The 18,537-nt window shown below is 31.9% G+C and overlaps 1 protein-coding gene across 1 annotated transcript; it reads left to right on the forward strand.

Annotated features, from left to right (window-relative positions):
* The first annotated feature begins 281 nt into the window (after window positions 1-281).
* LOC123698502 (odorant receptor 2a-like) lies at window positions 282-7,636 on the forward strand. The gene is made up of 9 exons (XM_045645153.1): window positions 282-677; window positions 1,249-1,460; window positions 1,801-1,913; window positions 2,765-2,840; window positions 4,034-4,199; window positions 4,783-4,882; window positions 6,093-6,206; window positions 7,118-7,273; window positions 7,445-7,636. The coding sequence occupies exons 1-9, from the start codon at window positions 382-384 to the stop codon at window positions 7,496-7,498; spliced, it is 1,287 nt and encodes a 428-aa protein (XP_045501109.1). The 5' UTR covers window positions 282-381; the 3' UTR covers window positions 7,499-7,636.
* Window positions 7,637-18,537: the final 10,901 nt, after the last annotated feature.

An 18,537-nucleotide genomic window follows, 5' to 3' on the forward strand; every position in this document is an offset into this window, starting at 1 on the left:
GGCATTATAACAGTGTTTTGTGTTTTGAATGGTTTGCACTTTTTAGAACGACATTTTTATTATAATTGATGATTTGGAGACTAACATTGCATATTCTATTATTAATATTTAAATTTTTGTATTAAATATATTCAAATTAAAATTTATATTATGCTATGTTATGTTATGTTATTAGGTTATAAAGGTTTTATTATTTTGAAAGTAAATTAAAAAAAAAACAATAAACCTATATGAGACCGCTTGCACAACACTATTAGCCTACAAAATATTAAACGGTGATTAACGTGAGTCAGGTACATAAATACAAAATACTGTAGCGTTTAGAAAGCATTCTTACATTATCCATCACAAATTTCATCGGCCCCAGCCTACGAGAGAATAATGAAAATCCTTCCGCAAGTTTTACGAAGAAAATTGTCTATCTTGAAACCATATCTGCCCTACGGCGTTCTAGAGCCATGGGACGATCTAAATCCCCGACTTTACCACGCCGTTCACATTTACTGGCTTAAATTTTATGGCATGTGGTATAACAAATATTCTTTAAATAGCGTTTACTTCTGGCTTCAAATTATTTATAGCGCAATTGTGCTGTACCTTGTTTGCTTGATGCCCATGATTGGAGAGGTTGTGTATCTACTAAGACGGCAAGATAACGTCGGAGAAATAGCTGAAGGGTATACATTTATTTTACAAGTACATATTTGTTTAACATTGAAGTGTTAATGATTTAGTAGTAAAACTTGAGACGGTAAATCATTGTTAAGCTTCTAATTATCCGTTTTTTGAAGAGCTTAATTTGATGAAAACATTTATTTCATTATTATATTTTGAAATATTGTTGATTCATAGGTATTCTTTCTTTATTGGTTACTGAGAATAATAAAAATGTTGGTAGTGTAATAAAAATCTTTATAGTTGAAATGATACTTGACATCGTAGTTAGGGGCTCATTTAACCCATTGAGCCCCGAGCGGCCCGATCGGATCACGACACAATAGATTTTCTATTGTGTCTGTGATTCCGGGGGCTGAGTTACAGTGACAAATACGTGAAAATTGTTTAAAGAAATTGATGGCATTGTGAAGTATAATATAAATAAATTAAATGAATATAATATTCGAATAAAGAAAGAGATAAGGAGAATCATTCCTTTTTAATTTTTATTGCAGTGCTCAAATTATTTATTTCTATACAACAGGTAGTTAGTTGTACATTTAAATTAATTTTAATATTAAATGATTGCAGGTTATATTTATTCCTCAGTGAAATGTACACATATTTTAAGCTAACAGTATTTTGGTTGAATAAGCGGAAAATTTTGAGTCTTCTAAAATATTTGAATTGCAAGGAATTCAAGCCAGAAGAGCCGGAGCACCGGGATATTTTACGAAAAAGTATAAAAACAGCCCGCTTTGTAATGACGTCATACTCCACCATGTGTGTTGGAGCCGTTTCAGGTGATATATGGGATATGTTAGTGTGAAGTTGAAAATGATGTAACAAGTCCATAATACTTCACATTTGCATAAATTGGCTTCTCATAAACTAGACACGTTTCGTTTTTATTATAGAGCTTCTGACTGTTTTACTTTAGGAATATCATTTCAAAATACGAATTGTTTGGAATCAAATTAATTCCGAACATTGTGCATTTTAAAAGTGAGTTTTAATTTTTGTCAGAGGAGAGAATACAGAGGTATTTTAAGTATTTATAAAAGGTTGACTGATACTATTTTAGTTCCGAATGTAGCGTTTTGTTATAATACAAGATTTATTTAAACTAAATTGTTATTTCAGTTGCTATTATAATGCCGTTCACGGAAAATTTCGACATATTACCGACGAATGTTGAATACCCATACATAGATGCTACTAAGCCTCCTGCCTACGTATTATTATATATTCACCATGTAAGTATATTTCTATATTTAAAATCACTCAATGTAAAATTAAATGTTTAATTCTTATAAATGTGTCTGAGATGCTTGCAATTTTAAAGTTACGAATATTAAAAACAAAACACAAATCCAAGAACAATTCACCAACATATCTGATTTGCCATCTATACGTCTATAAAATATAATTTACGGTATCTTAATAAATTTTAATTAATTATAAACCCACTGGGAATGTAAGGTATTCTCCTCTATACCATTAAAACCTTAGTACCCTATTGGACCGTGAAGAAAAATCAATTAATGAGACAGATGCAAAACACGTCACGCGCGATCCTGCGAGTGATTAGAGGGTGCGATTCTATACCCAATGAGATACATCTATAGTATTATGTCTCTATTTATAGAAGAATTCTTGTTTGTTGCCATACTCTTCCTAAACGGCTAGATTGGTTCTCAAGAAATTTTGTATGCCTATTTGGATTGATCTGAGAATTGTCAACATCTAATTTTTTATACCCCCAAGTGACAAGCATACGGCAGAACAGCGTTTGCCTGGACAAATTCAAACTCAAAACTCAAACATTTATTTATTCAATTAGACTTCTTCGAGAAGCACTTTTGAAACGTCAATACATATTTTTAACATTTACCACCGATTCGGAAAGCAGTATCTATGGAGAAGAATCGGTAAGAAACTCCATAGTTGCTCTTTTAAATCATTTCAGTATTACAATTTAATTTTACAAAATATGTAAGTAACTGTACGTAGATATTTTCATAATATGCCAAAGAACTGTCCTGTGGACATCTAGTATACATAATATAATATAATATGTATAATTATATTGTATAATTTGTTTCAGGTATATTATAAACCAGCGACTTGTATTATTGATGGCGTAATGGACACTATTTTAGCAGCCTTTGTTGCATGTGCGAGTGAGTATTTAATATTGAATCACTAAAATATATTTATTATTAACCATACTCTACTCTAAATTCAGTTTGAAATTTCATTTTAAAAGGTTGTGAATTTTGTTACAATTATTTGAAGTTATAAAAAGTTAATTTTGTTGGACTAAAATGCTTATAATTTTTTGAAAAATTGTAATGAACTTTGAACACCAAACTGCGTCTTTTGCCGTACCGTGGCGACACCTGACCAATGGGTCACCCACTATCGCACCCTAGCACTAGAGTTCCTTTTAATCTTACGGTTTTAATAATACATATATACATTAATTATAGTCAAATAGTTTTTTGTTACTGGGTTGCTTATTAGTCTTGAAACAAACCAAGTGACCCAAAATATAAAAATAATACTTATTTGTTACTTCTAAAGAAGAGATTTAAATAGTCTAAGGTAAAGAATAAGTTTTTTTGATCTCTACATATTTGAATTCATTTGCGAAACGCGAACCTTTAATAAATTCATAGCTTATACATAGAATTATAACAATTTGTAGCGCATAAACCGGTTACATAAGTTCATTTGGAACTATTAGAAAATCCAGGTAAGCTATCGAAGTTTACGTTAGTACATTATACTTTAGAGAGGAGTTAACTTGGGTATTACGTTGTAGCTAATTCAGATCGAATGTACTAGAAATGCTTCACTTTTATCTAGCTAAGCTTTTTTATTTCTTAAATAAATTCCAAGTCTATTCCTGGCGTAATTAGCTAGTACTTTAAAGAATCGATACATTGAAATTAGTTTAGCACAGTACGGGTATTAGAATATATTTAAATAGAGAGAAAATCGGCTCTTCTTTTAGAATTTGCATATTATTTTGTCTGATCGTATGCATTTATTAATTCATGACGTTATATTTTATGACTAAAAGCACAAATATTTTTATTTGTGTTGAATTCTCAAGAAGTAGTCAATTTCTCTTTGGAAGGAAAATGGAATGTTACTTTACCTTTGGCAGATAAGTATGAAATTCCAAAACATATTTTTAAGCAAGTTTTTAGAAAATAAAAAAATATTCTTCATTCTGAATTAAAGTTTTAAGTATTAAAAAGTCATCTCGAAGGGCAATATCAATTTTATGTTTTAATATTCCCAAAGAAAAAAGATATTTTTTTTCAATTAATGTGTTCTTTAAACAAAAATATTTTTTCTGTTGCAGTTGGACAAATAAAAATTCTATCGTTCAATCTGCGTAATTTCGATATAATAGCGGAGAGGAAATGCAAAAGAGCAGAAGCGAGGCAGTCATATAACATCGGACACCACGAGTATTACACGAAATTGGTTCTCAAGAAGTGCATTATACATTACAACGCTATCATACGGTAGGTATTCTATCTTGTCACACTTGTACGACTGCATGCTTTTAAGGTTTTTGAATTTTACAACTGAATCTTATGAAACTCCGATGTTTCATACAAAACCTGTAGTACTATTAAAACTACAGTTACTAAAAGTATATTGATATTTTGTTTCATGAAATATCGTGTTTCCTGCTGAAGGGAAGCATGTGCTGAGTTATAATTTTGTTTTTTCATCCCTTGGCTTCATATGCCCTAAGCCAAAAAATACGTTATTCATGAATCCTTAGTAAATAAAAATGAAATAATTTTTAATAGTGAACGTCCAATTTTCTCTAGGATCATCTCGTTTATATTGTACGCTAGCTCTCTCATAAATAATAAAAGCAATAAATCAAAATCGCCTCAGCTGTTTTTAGCTTTTTCATTAATTACAAAGAATGAAAGTTTTCATCTTTTTAAAATTAGTGTAGATTGACCTCCCTATATTGAACTCATTTGTTCAACACAATGGATGTGTTAAGTGAATTTGTTTATAAATAATACACGATTATACATCAAAGTCCATAATAAGGCTTTAATAACAAACAAATCACGTCTATTTCAGATACGTATCAATGATCGAGAGCGCCTTTAGCCTGGCTTCGGCACTACAATTCATGTTGAGTGTTATGGTTCTTTGTTTAGTTGGAGTTCGATTTTTATCGGTAATAATGATTTGCACATACAATGTTTGTACTATTTTTGTAACACGAAATAGTGTTATTTCCTTAGTTTTAATTTCAGAAGTATAGATCGGTTGTTGTTATATGTAAAGGCGGTTAACTTGAAGAATTTTTGTTATTACTTTATTCATTATTTTTTATATTTATTTTTCAAATATTTAAGGCTGGTTGCAGAGCTTGACCGAACGTCAGTGCGTACCGTCGGTCCTGACGATACGCATTGAATATGACACTAATGCGCATGACAATACGCGTGCGTATGGTCGGTCTAGCTATGAACGGTTTTAAGAATTTCCATACACCTGACAAGCGCGACTGACGTACGCACTGATGGTCGGTCAAGCTCTGCAACCAGCCTAAGATTTAATAATTTCTCAATTAAAACATTGCAGCTTAACAACTTTTGTACTGATAATTTGAGTCTTTTACAAAGAAAATTGAATGATTTCCCAATCTAAATAAGTAGGTCGTGTTCGATCTCAATCAATTTAAGCTACTGAATTTAATTTATGATATATATCCATACTAATATTATAAATGCGAAAGTAACTCTGTCTGTCTGTCTGTTACTCAATCACGCCTTAACTACTGAACCAATTTGCATGAAATTTAGTATAGAGATATTTTGATACCCAAGAATGGACATAGGATAGGTTTTTATCCCGGAAATCCTACGGGAACGGGTTTTTCTTTGAAAACGCGGGTGAAGCCGCGGGCGGAGAGCTATAGTTTCTTATAAACCGAAGTAGTTAATATTGTACCAGAATATTGTTCATTAATTTTAAAATATTGTACCAGAATGAATATCAACTAGAGGGAGGTTATAAGTACGTATATTATAATATAATCAATATAAATAAACCGAGTTATTATTGAGCCATTTAATACGATTTGTGGTCCATAATATTCCAATGTCAGTATTAATTTACAAAACACAAATTAGAATTGTTTTTGCTTTCGTAACAACTTTAACAAGGGATGGTATAATATATTGTATTATACAGAATATTCCATCTAAATTACCTTTTCCAAGTAAATAATATATTATCTGGATAAATAAAATGGATTAATATATAACCCTCAAACTGAACCTTAAATTTCATATTTTTATTTTGTGCCAGCTTCATTATTTACGATAACGCTGTGCCAACAATGCCCCAGAACGTAATATCAAGCTATTTTTCTTTTTTAGATCGAAAACCCGAGAAGTCACCCCATACAAATCATTTGGATGGCAATTTACCTGACTTGTATGTTAATAGAAATATTCATTCTGTGCTGGTTCGGGAACGAGCTCATTTTGAAGGTAACACGTTTTACCCATTTAATATTTACTTAGTTGTGGCGTTTTTACGGTAATGGATTTCAATTTTACAGGATTACAGTATGTAAAAAACTATGTCACATATAATATTAATATTTTAGGCTTAACATTCTTGTCAACTAATGTTGATAGTACAAAAATTAAATTATCGGAAACTAGTTGATACGCATGGCTGCGCCTGCGTGGTCAAATTATATCCCCTGGGAATACGATATTTCACTGCTGCTTTTACAAAAATTAAACAAAACAATACACTTTCACTTAGTAACGATGAATACTAAATTCAAGTAGTTGATGTGTGTATTCCATCATTTGAAACTTTATAAATAAATTGATTTTAAATATAAGCCTAACTGGTATACGCATTTAAACGAGCCGCCTCGAAATCTTGGCATAAAGCGGAATGTAAAATGGTACATGTACTTGTAGCCGGAACGTAATTTTGTAGGATATTCTACCACCGCGATAAGTGCGCCTAACTCGCCTCTTCTAGCACTTAGGCTTGTAGCATGTGAAAAATTCTAACAAGGTTGACTTTTACTAAGTAGAAATTCACGTAATTACTAAGACCTATATACAATTGTAATAAAAAAGTTATTTTGGTGTCTCATACGCAGAACTAATATAGTTGATAAAAAATTTTACGTTTTCTCATTCTTTTGATATGTTTTGGGTATATCATAAGATGTGATGAGATGAATGCGATGTTGTTGGAGTTATTTTGTGTGGGACAGGTTTTGTTATTTTAATTGTATTTTTGTTATAACTAGCAAGCATATAGGTTTTACAATTAGGAAAAGGTATATAGCAATGTGCAAAGAACTCTATTATATACTTGAACATATATTAATGAACAAGAGGCTTTAATTACGCAATAATAACTTTGCTTTCAGAGCTTAGAGCTTCGTCAAGCAGCGTATGATGGGCCGTGGATGATTTTGGAGCCAAAGACAAGAATGCTTGTTATTGTGTTCATAGAACGGTGCAACCGACCTTTGAGGGTCACTGCAGGGAAGATATTCACGTTGTCACTTGATACTTATACAAATGTAAGTATGTTTATAAACCTTATTATTTATCGGATATTAATCTAAATAAAAATTCTAATAAACAACGAATGATTTGGGTCATGGATATTTAAAAAAAATAATTCAATTTTTGTAATTTGACTTTGATTATAAAACTTGATTAAAATTCTTAAGAATTTTTTTCTGTTTCAGCTGATAAATTGGTCGTATAAGGCATTTGCAGTGATGAGAAATATGAAGAAATAGAAATCCGCGAATTACGAAGCGATTTATTTTTAGTAGCTTATTTATTTATAAGTAATTCTGTTTATTATAGCGAAATTAAATCCTTATCACTACATACAAATCCTAGTTTGCTGTTTATAAAGCGATTAACAAACCTAATTCGAGGATTTACTTTGCTACTATTGCATATAATTAGTTACAGGAACATGTTTTTCAGTATTTGTATTTTATTTTAACATAAACTAAACTTCACATTCTAACATAGATCTGAAGGCTACAGGGCCACCCGAGTTAAGAATTTTATTTAACAAAACATACACACCGTAAAATCTTCATATAAATCTGAATAATAAAGTCAATGCAATGAAATGGTAAATCCAATGACCCGAATTATTTAAAACAGCGACATTTGCACGAGTCTTAATTACTTCAGGGAAATCGGAAAACAATAAGATTACTGAGAAATCATTGGGTCATTAACAACTTTTGAATGAAAAAGCACTGATATCATTGTTAAATATTTATAAACCATTGGTATTGAAAAAAGCACTTAATTTAGTTTTGGCATAATAAATAATAATATTGTGTATCTGTGTCAAACAGCTGCTTGAGTTGGGAGTGCGGTTGTTGAATACCTTAGTATTCTGTTTGCTGAAATATTTTAAGTTCATCATAGTAGTGGTTGCCCTTGATTATTTTATCAGGGTGCCAGAACTAAAAAATAACGCTGTAACTTTTCATAATACAGGGTTTGACGTTAATGTAAAACAACTCAGGCCTGAGTCTACCCGTTATCAATCTCACTGAAAGAGATTGAAAGGTCTGGTAAAATTATGCAAAAAATGTTTTTAAAGCTTTACAAAATCTTTAATCTTTGAATGAAACCTCAAAGAAATGCTTTGTAACGTTTTTTTTAACTTTTTAGTTAACATCATAAAATTAGATTAAGTGATTAAAACTTATTGTTCTTATTATGTAAAACTTCTAATTAGGTAAATATGTTAAAAAAATATTTACAAAATAATTATTTTGATAGGTTTACCGTTTCTTGAAAGGAAGTTTCTATATACACGAGAAACAGTTAATGCATGTGTGGCCGGTTGATTACAAAGGTGCACGTTACGGGCCTGCAGAGAACTGTACTCACAAAGAGGAGGTACTTCTCGAGTGCCGTGAGCCTCCCCTACAGATAAACTTTCAAGCGGCGTCGTGTATTTAGCTGTGAGCAGAAATGTAACGAGTAAACACAATTTCTTAACAAAGCTCGAGCAAGCGTTTCAGCGCTCTCGTCTTTTACTGAACGTTAAAATTCTTTCAATTTCCAACTTTTGCCAGTTCAAGTCGCTTTCGTAAATAGGAACATCACTAGTTTGCTCTACTATTGAACACGATTGAGATCATGATTAGGATGGAGGTCATGATTTCGGCTTTATCGTATGTGTTTATAATTTTATTTCAATGATGTATTAAAATATTTTTTTTTTCAATATAGATTGAGGTCTACAAACAGCTTAATAAGAATAAGTTTCTATACGGAAAGTTACCAGTCTACGGTAACGTAGGTGACCAATATACTGTACTTACATATTATGATGATACAATCACACCTCAACTGAAAATATCAGACGTATCATTGATATCTTATTTTGATTCAAAGTCCAAAGTGTTTATAAAAAGAGACGATTGCTAAGCCGCATCTCTTTATAGGGTCGCCGCTGAAGCGCGGGTGTGTCGGGCCAATAACTTTTATTTCGAAGCATTGTCTTGGCCGCGCGCCACACTGTTTGCGCTTTATTGAGTCGGGCTAACTTCGTTGCGTTTTAAGGTGTCTTGAATTGCATTTTAAAGTTTCCCCTCATTTTCTATTTGTCTTTCAGACGTCTGGACTTTTTCAATTTAATTGCGAGTTAACAAACAAACTGCTAAGTAAATAAGGAACGGAGTTAAGTTGCCCCTTAGTAATTTTAAGCAGCTTTTTCTTGGGAATATAATCTTATATACTGTTCCCATCCACTGCGTTTTATACCCATTCATAACAATAGCAAATGTTTGGAACGAAATTTAATCAGCGCTTGCGTTTGGTTTTTTTCTAATTTGTATTTCGTTTGTACAAACAAACACTTTATTTGTTACTAAGGGAAAAGAGGGGGCTGCAATAAAATTTTTATCATTCAATACTGAAACACGGAATTTCAATAAAAATCGAAAAGTATGTATCGGACGCTCCAATGGCTGCGGTTAATATTGACACCCATTTGCATAGAAATGTAACCTATTGACTTTCCTTCAGATATTGTGTGCGTAAATGTTTTACATTTGGATTCATTTCAATTTTTTATGTTCCTTATTTAAATGGTATTACCGCAACAAAAAAAAAAACAACAAATACGGATTTTATTTATCATTTATAATAAACTAGCTTTCCGCCCGCGGCTTCGCCCACGTTTTCAAAGAAAATCCCGTTCCCGTAGGATTTCCGGGATAAAACCTATCCTATGTCCTTTCTCGGGTATCAAAATATCTCTATACCAAATTTGACGCAAATTGGTATAGTTAAGGCGTGATTGAGTAACAGACAGACAGACAGAGTTACTTTCGCATTTATAATATTAGTATGGATTATAAAAAATATATTATTTCGAATTAAATTCACACCTAAGCTATATTCATAAAAAAGTCAACCATTCACGTCTTGATAAAAGCTTGTCCTTTTGTGGCGTTAGGTAGAGCGTAATGAAGGGCAACCTTAACTCCTTTCAATAAAAATTAAAGAAAATGTTCTCTTACTAACTCCAAGAAGCATTTTTACATTGCTAGTATTTTAGAACATCCAATATTAACCATTCAAACTGTTTGCAACTGTGCTACGACAAGTTCTACATAAGGCGTAGCCGGTTGCTACGTGTGCTACAAAATTCGTAGCCGTTAATTATCATGTAGGTGTAAACCGTCAACAACAACACGTGTGGTGGTTACCGTGTAATTATAATGTAGAGAGCGATGGTTGTGAGTGAACGCCTCCCCGCCATTAGAGCTGGCCGACAAGCGTCACTGACTAATTACATAAGATTGATGGAGGCATCGCGCTTACATTTCACCGTTGACGCCCTTAGAATGCGCCACTTTTTGTGCCACTTGAAGCGTTAAAATCTTTTATCTTCTTTTTGAGTGGTAATTCAAAACGAGAGTTACCGCGTAGTTAGTGCCGATAAAAATAAACCTTGTATAAGTATAAATAATTGTACACTTAATTTAATATCATTTTTATTACAGGAATTAATAATATGATATTATTTTTATAATATTTAATACACTCTTCTGAACATGTTTAGTTTATCTATTTAACTTCCAACAAGTAAAATTCGTTTATCTTGTATTTGATAGCTAAAAACTATTATCTATTTTTATATTACAATAATTATTCCACGTAAAATTACATTATCACTTAATTATGTTATAAATTATATATTATAGCAAAAATGAACTGTATAATAAACGCTGATATCCAAGAACGATAAAAAAATAATAAACTTTTATTAAAACGCTATAAAAATAATAAAAAAGTTGACGCAAGGGTAGCACCACGATGCTGAGTATTAAAGAGTTTTTAACGAGCAGAATACTAAGATATTCAACGCTGGGGTCACATGAAGTTCAGTTAAACTTACTGTGCAATACTGACAATTACTTTTTATGTATAAATTGTTCTATCGTTATCATCAAAATCTTACTAAATTAAAATCCGGCATCTTAATAGATAATTATAAGATCAAAGACTCCTCAAGGCTACTGTGGTAATGACAAGGATATACCTACAATGAAGCCCTGATGATCAACTTTGAAATAGATGTTAATTAAAAAATGGATTTTAACAATGTTTTTTTTTTTTAGTTTACATATCTTACTCACAATTAAATAAAAGTATAACTAATATGGAAGGTATGGCAGCGACAAATTTTTCATATATCTACCATACGTTGTTTCCCTGATAATATGGATCGTACGTATTCAATCTATTATAGGTTTTGTATTGTAAAATAGAAATATTAAAGAATTAATATAAATAATTGGAAAAATGCAAATATATTAAAATTAATAATTATCTCAAGTTTCATGGCAACTGTTATCTGTTTTGTTAACATTAATTGCTTGTATTTACAAATACAGAACATAGAAACTAAAAGTTGTTAAATATTTTTTGTCTCGATGAATGTTTTGTGAAATTCGTTTTGAGCACGAACTCAACTTCAAACAAAGTTAAATTCAATTTGTCAGAATTTAAAAACAGACTAAAAATTTAAGAGACTTAACTGAAAGTAAGCAAGGCCGTCGTGTTTCGGAACAGGGAAAGTTATGCCCTGCGAGAATCTATTTAAAAACTGAAAAAACTAATACTTTGAATTAGCCGACTTATAGGCTACCTTAATTGTAATAGGTAATAATTTGTTTAAATTGAAATTTTATTTGGATGATAATATCTAGATGGAAATTTATCATACCTTTTTATATGTTTAAAGTTTAAGATTTATGTCATAAATCAATATCTGCCAAGTCAGTTCCATTCAAGTAATAGTTTGATATACCTCTTTACATATTATGCAAGCCACGAAACTACAATAATTCAGTTCTGTACAATAGTTTCATATTATTATGACTCGCTGCGATTCGCTATGAATTCAACAAGCACATAATAGTTGTCTAGTGCATGTAAAATACTAGTTTACAGAAGATTTAGAAGCAGTAATATGCACGACACTGTAATACCGTAATATTTAGGTAATACGCTTGCAAATGACGTCGAGGCAATGCCACAAATTGTGTTGTCGTAGTTAGCTCGTGAGTGTGGCAAGGCAGCAGTCTCTTAACATTGTTAGATTGTTCATTTATGATTAATAGAAAATTATTTGTATTGCGGCATTTTATTAAATTGACGTAAGTCTATCTATTCATATCTTTCGTTTCCTCAAAAACTTTGACAAACATTTAAGTAAAGTAATCACGTATTTAATATAATAGAATATATAAATTTGCGAATGTTTTGCTAGAATCTTGCATCTTGTTACAATTCATAAATATGGGTGGGTAATAATGAAAATGTAAAATGAAGGCAAAACAAACAAGTGTTGTTTTATAAAATTGTAGCAATACAATAATGTTATCCTCAACGTGGTGAAGCGGTATTGTATCGTGTTCAAAGCAAACCTATACGAGTATCGTAACAGTTGTTCCCGACGTTTGCTTAACTTCACCGTTGTTGCGTTGACTGTGATAAATTTCTCGTTGGCGGAGTTCTTTGTCAGGGAATATTGAAAAAAATCGCCGCTTTAAGCATTGTTAGCTGTGACTGCGATTTTGATGGATCGTGGTACTAACTACAGTTAATCACAAAAGGGTCCCTGTCTGTCGCTTTTTACAATCCGATCAGTATTTAGGAGTCTATATAGTTCAGGATACATCGCCCATTTTTGCAAGTGACTACTATCAAGCTGATTTTCCGTTTGTAGCTTTATTTTGATGAGACACCGAATAATTTCGTGCACGAAACTCTCGCTATTTAGCTATTAGCTACCACAATCGAGACTTTCGTACACGAAATTATTGGGCGTCTCATCAAAATAAAGCTACAAACGGAAAATTAGCTTGATAGTAGTCACTTGCAAAAATGGTCGATGTATCCTGAACTAATAAGATTTCTGTTTATTTTTCTGTATGCCCGGAAATAATTTCATTTTGTACGTGCAATCATATTTTCTAATGGAGAATGTTAATGTCTTATATTTACACAAAAATTGCATTCAAATTGCGGAAGCTCTCGATGCGTACCGACACCTTAAATTAAATATTGAATTCATAACATGCAAATGACAAAATCATTTCAAACCAGTGAGATAAAATTATTCTAATATAATCATGCTTTGTTTGTATCGAGATTTTTATTCCAGTATTACATGGGCAGGGTCGCGGGCCTTGGACAATATTGTTATAACATTACAGTAAAAGGTTATCAAAGGGTGTTAGCAAACATTGTTACAAGAATAGTATAGGAACATTCACCCGAAATCCGTTCGAAGTAAGAAATACAGAATCTAAACCTTATTTCGTTAATCTGAATTTGCTTACTAGTACGGGAGCTAGCAACGTTAAAAAAAAAGTCATTTTAGTATAGTTGGGTTTTTGATATACTGTTTCTCTTGCTATTTCGGTTAGAGTCCGGGCTGTCTGGCTGGCCGCAGTGGTTGCGTTTATTAGTGCGCATCTTATCTGCACAGGAAAATATCCTTAATTTAAAGTCATTTTTTAACGCGTAATTTTTAATCTTTTGCCTTTAGATAGATCCATCAGACATAATTTTTTTATTGCAAGACGTTTTTTTCGTTGTAAAATAGGTGCCATACGCAATTTTTATTTCAAAATAACTAAAATGTCATCGAAATAAGTGAAATTACATCAACATGAGTCCGCTTAAAAGGTAAGTAATAACTTTATTATTTATATTATATTATCCTTTTTTAATACTTATATTGAATAATTAGTAAACTAATATTTTTAATAGATGGTTTCATAATTATTACACTTTTGGGTATAAATATGAATTTGATGATATTTGTATTTTCTAGTGCTTAATTATACGCGAGTATTATACATTTTGAAATTAAAGACTTGGGAAAATAATACAATGAATAAAATCGCGTTTAAAATCCGTTAAAAAGTCTTTAATTTCTTGATGATATTTGGTTTTTATCAAGTTTACATTAACGTCCTATTTGAGGTTCGTTGGGAAAAGGAGGCGATATGGTAGATTGTTGCAATAAAACTGTAAATAGTAAAATGAATATTATATATAGTATAAGTAACACAGTGATTACTTATCCTTCACTGGGACTCATGTTGATGGAATTTCACTTATTTCGATGATATTTTAATTATTTTGAAATAAAAATTGCGTCTGGCACCTATATAACAACGAAAAAAACGTCTTGCAATAAAAAATGTATGTCTAATGGATCTATCTAAAGGCAAACGATTAAAAATTACGCGTTAAAAAATGACTTTAAATTAAGGATATTTTCCTGTGCAGATAAGATGCGCACTATTAAACGCAACCACTGCGGCCAGCCAGACAGCCCGGACTGTAACCGAAATAGCAAGAGGAACAGCATATCAAAGAACCAACTATACTAAAATGCTCACTTGTCAACGTTGCTACCTCCTAGAATATACGGACTGGCAAGTGGGCCATGAATTTAGATTTTTGTTCTCGTTATATTATTATGACTAATATAATTTCCAATTTGTCATATCCCTGCGGGCTGTGGCAGTGAATTGTAAATATTTAGAAAGCCTTTTGTTCCATAAAACGACCACAACAAGAGAACAGTACAAATCAGATGAACGCAGGAAGCGGTTCCAATTCTAAGGGGGAAATTCCGGTGAAAATATCTTTGAAATAAATGTAAATAAATAGGGATTTCGAGATTAAAAGCGGTACAGTGATATATTGAGGATTCTTGCAACCCTTGGGCGCCGGCCGCTTTGCTTCGAAACATTATACACAAATATTATACAGCGTTTATTTATTTCACAGTAAATTCTAAAGCTGTTTCATTTTCTGAAGAACTTTGCTGTACTTGTACTTGTTTTGTTTGTTATTTTAGATGTAAAAAGGTTTTTTGTTTGATTATGTTAGGTTTCTTGTTGCTCTTATTATTATAGTCCTCGTAGAATAGTTTTAGTGGGAGATTTTTTAAGCGACAACTTATTAGATACTGTTGACGTCCAAAAGTTTTAGTGCTTTAAGTCAATAGTATATCATAATGAAATTAATATCAATTTCTAATATTAAAAAAATATAATTAAATTTTATGAAGCGTAGCGATCAAGTATTCATTTGTCAAGATAAATCGTTTCTCTTCGAGCGCATCTGCTGCCAATTCAATTTCCCGTACTTTATTGAGAAATTAAAAAGTTTTCATTAATTAGAAAGTTCACAGAATCTACATAATAAATAGTAGGTCGATGCACGACAAAGTTTAAGATAGAAATATTTTGTTCGCGATTAAATAGAATTTTAAGTGGGGAGTCGGGATTCTGTCTTAATGGAAAAGTTGCGGCAACTTGGCGATCCGAGAAGAAAATTTGTAAGAAGATTGTTGAAGATTTGATACATTGAAATGGATAAAGACTTTGTTTTAGTCGCCTTTAAAACTATCAGGATGTTTTCTTGACGTTTTAAATAATTTACTTTTCTTGATATTTAAGTGAATGTTAGCTTTATATATGACTTTTTTTGTATCAAACTTATTTTATGTACTGAATTCCCGAAAATCTGTATTAAAGGAAGAAAGCTTTGACTTTTAATTCATACGTAATTCCGATAGAAAACTTACACATTAAATAGAAAAAAATGCCACGATTTGTGTAAGAGTGTCCATTCGTCTGTTCTCAATTGGTTGTCGTACCTACATAATAGCGTGCACTCCGCATTATGTGGCTTACGCAGCAATATCGTAACGAGTTAATGCAGTGCGATTCAAATGAGGAATTCGTAATTAAAGGCCCTTTTCACGCCTTACCCCATACAATGGTGCTAAAAAACTTGTTTCGTTAGAGGAGTTCATTAAGAGGACGCGCAGCCCGCCTAGAGAGCAGTTTGTGAGCTCGCGCTTGACCTAATTTGTGTTGCCGCTGTCACACTGATGAGGATTCTTTTTGTAAATTCTTTTGTTTCCATAATAACTTCTGGTACGTGAATGCTGTACACGAATTCGCTCAATGCTCGCACTGAGCGCCTCTCATCGCTGACGACTCTATTAATTTAATTAAATAGAAGTTTTAATGAGGTTTAACGTTTTATAACGTGTTTATTTTGTTTATGTAGGATTTTAAAATTGGATCGAGAGGACGCCGTCCTATTAATTAAATTGTTAATCATTATTTTTCGTTTTAATATCGCTCTGTGACATATAATTAATAAATATTTCTGTAAATAATTGGATGGTAAAAATTGTATTTCCGAATGGAGTTCTGTGAAAAATTGTTTTGGTTAATTAATGTAATAAATAAGAGTAAAATTAAATTAATTGGTTTAAAAATCAATCAAACTATCATAAAAAAATAATTTGATTTTCTTACTGGTAAGCAGTTGCAGTCTTCATAATAATTTTTATGCAATTAGTGTTAAGAATGCTGCTCTGTAGAGTCAAAAAATTACGGATATATTTAACCGATCACCGACCGAGATCAGCACCGGGTTCCTGGGAGCAGTGCCTCGTTAGGGTCGACGAAATAATTATTCCTAGCATACATTAAATAAATAGTGACAAGGGTTATCTATACATATAATAAATCTGTAGAAGGGTCAATTCTGTACATTGAAAATATTGAAAAAATAAATAGCAGGGGGTGTTACTGGATCGATACCAAACCCAAATATGTGATAAAAAAATTTTTTGTCTGTCTGTATGTGAAGACATCACGTGAAAACTAACGGTTCGATTTCGATGAAACTTGGTTTAATTATAGCTTATTATCCTGGGCGTAAAATAGGATACTTTTTATCCTGGAAAAATACGTAAAAAAAATTAATCTTAATTTTTTCAGTTTTATCCATAGACGTTCTGTAGAACCGCGAACACACGTTGCGTATTATTATATATTTATAGGCCTAGCCTTATTGGGTCCAATAGATATTTATAAGATGTCATTGTCAGAGTTACTCAAAATGCAGAAATAAACCATCCACGCGAAGACCGACATCCGCGCGGACGGAGTCGCGGGCGGAAGCTAGTTATTAAATATATTTGGGACATATTCTTTACCTATAATTACGGCCATATTAAGATGAAGGTGGAGGATGTTCTTACTTTCCTTGAATTTATAATTTAATTCGCTAGAGTACACATACCATTAGAAACCCATGACAATGTGACCCTACTTTTAACAGTATACAGACTACTTAACCGGTTACACACCTGCTTTTCTTTAAGTGTTACGGGCAGTAATGGTTCACGGATACTGCTTAAGATGGAATAACTAAAGAATCTTTTAACAACGGCTGACTATCGTGATATTTAACGATAAAAACCCGGGGGAATGACGACATTCTTTGCCGTATACAATGCCGTTTCAAGGATCATCCTAAAAATATATAGCCCAATATTTGAGTTAATCTTTTTCCTTATGAAAATCCCACAACAATTCGAGCACGTAACTAATAGCTAGTAACTACGACCAATAATATGTAAATGAGGCTAGTGAAAATAAGAAACGCAGCGCCAGATGTCGACTGAGTTAATTACAGAGTATTAGTGAGCCGAGTAACTTTACCGAGTGTGCCAATTAGGGCTAGGATTATTGCGATATGTAAGCCCGGACAACTTTACATGGTGTTATTAAAATTGTTTGCACTGTTTATCGTGCACAAGAGTTATTTTGAAATGAACAAAATTTTAATACTTGTGTCATATCTCGCAAAATCATGTCAGCTGTGTCCTACATGGTAATGAGTGTGTTTATTAGCGCAGCGGATTCAACGACAACGTCATGCAAATGACTGTGAATCACGTGAATATTGCTAATTAATTGAAATGATGCGGTTAGAATGTGCCTAAAAATTTAAATGAATTTAGTAATAGGGACTTTAAGGTTAAATTATTATTATTCAGATAATAAATATGACATACAGCAAGTTAAAAACAAAATCGAAGAAATTACATTTTATTACTTAATCATTAATTCAATTTCACAAAAGTTCTTTCTACAGCAATCAAAACGATTAAATAAATTGCTTACCTACGGTAAAAGATAATGCAAGCAAAGAAACAACGAGATACACGCGAAAGTGAATAAAAAAATAACAATGAATAAATTACAAAAGGAGGCCACAAAGAGACGTCTAATTTCAGGCAGTTTTTGCTTTTTACATTCTTCTATCATTCAGCTTGAAAGGGTATATCGTCGAGCCAAAATACATTGCTCACTGACTTGTGAATGTTGAGCGTAAATAGAGAATTATTTATGATACGGCTTGGAAGGTATGAATATATGCAAGAGGGAACCTA

This window comes from Colias croceus, chromosome 16 (genome assembly GCF_905220415.1).
Source record: "Colias croceus chromosome 16, ilColCroc2.1".
Classification (NCBI taxonomy): Eukaryota; Metazoa; Arthropoda; class Insecta; order Lepidoptera; family Pieridae; genus Colias; species Colias croceus.

What these genes read in the sequence shown, in the direction of transcription:
- LOC123698502 (XM_045645153.1), top strand. Translation starts at nt 382, where the DNA reads ATGAAAATCCTTCCGCAAGTTTTACGAAGAAAATTGTCTATCTTGAAA. An exon ending in GTGTGTTGGAGCCGTTTCAG is followed by an intron (nt 1,461 to 1,800) that starts GTGATATATGGG and finishes TTGTTATTTCAG; the next exon opens with TTGCTATTATAATGCCGTTC. An exon ending in CACTTGATACTTATACAAAT is followed by an intron (nt 7,274 to 7,444) that starts GTAAGTATGTTT and finishes TTTCTGTTTCAG; the next exon opens with CTGATAAATTGGTCGTATAA.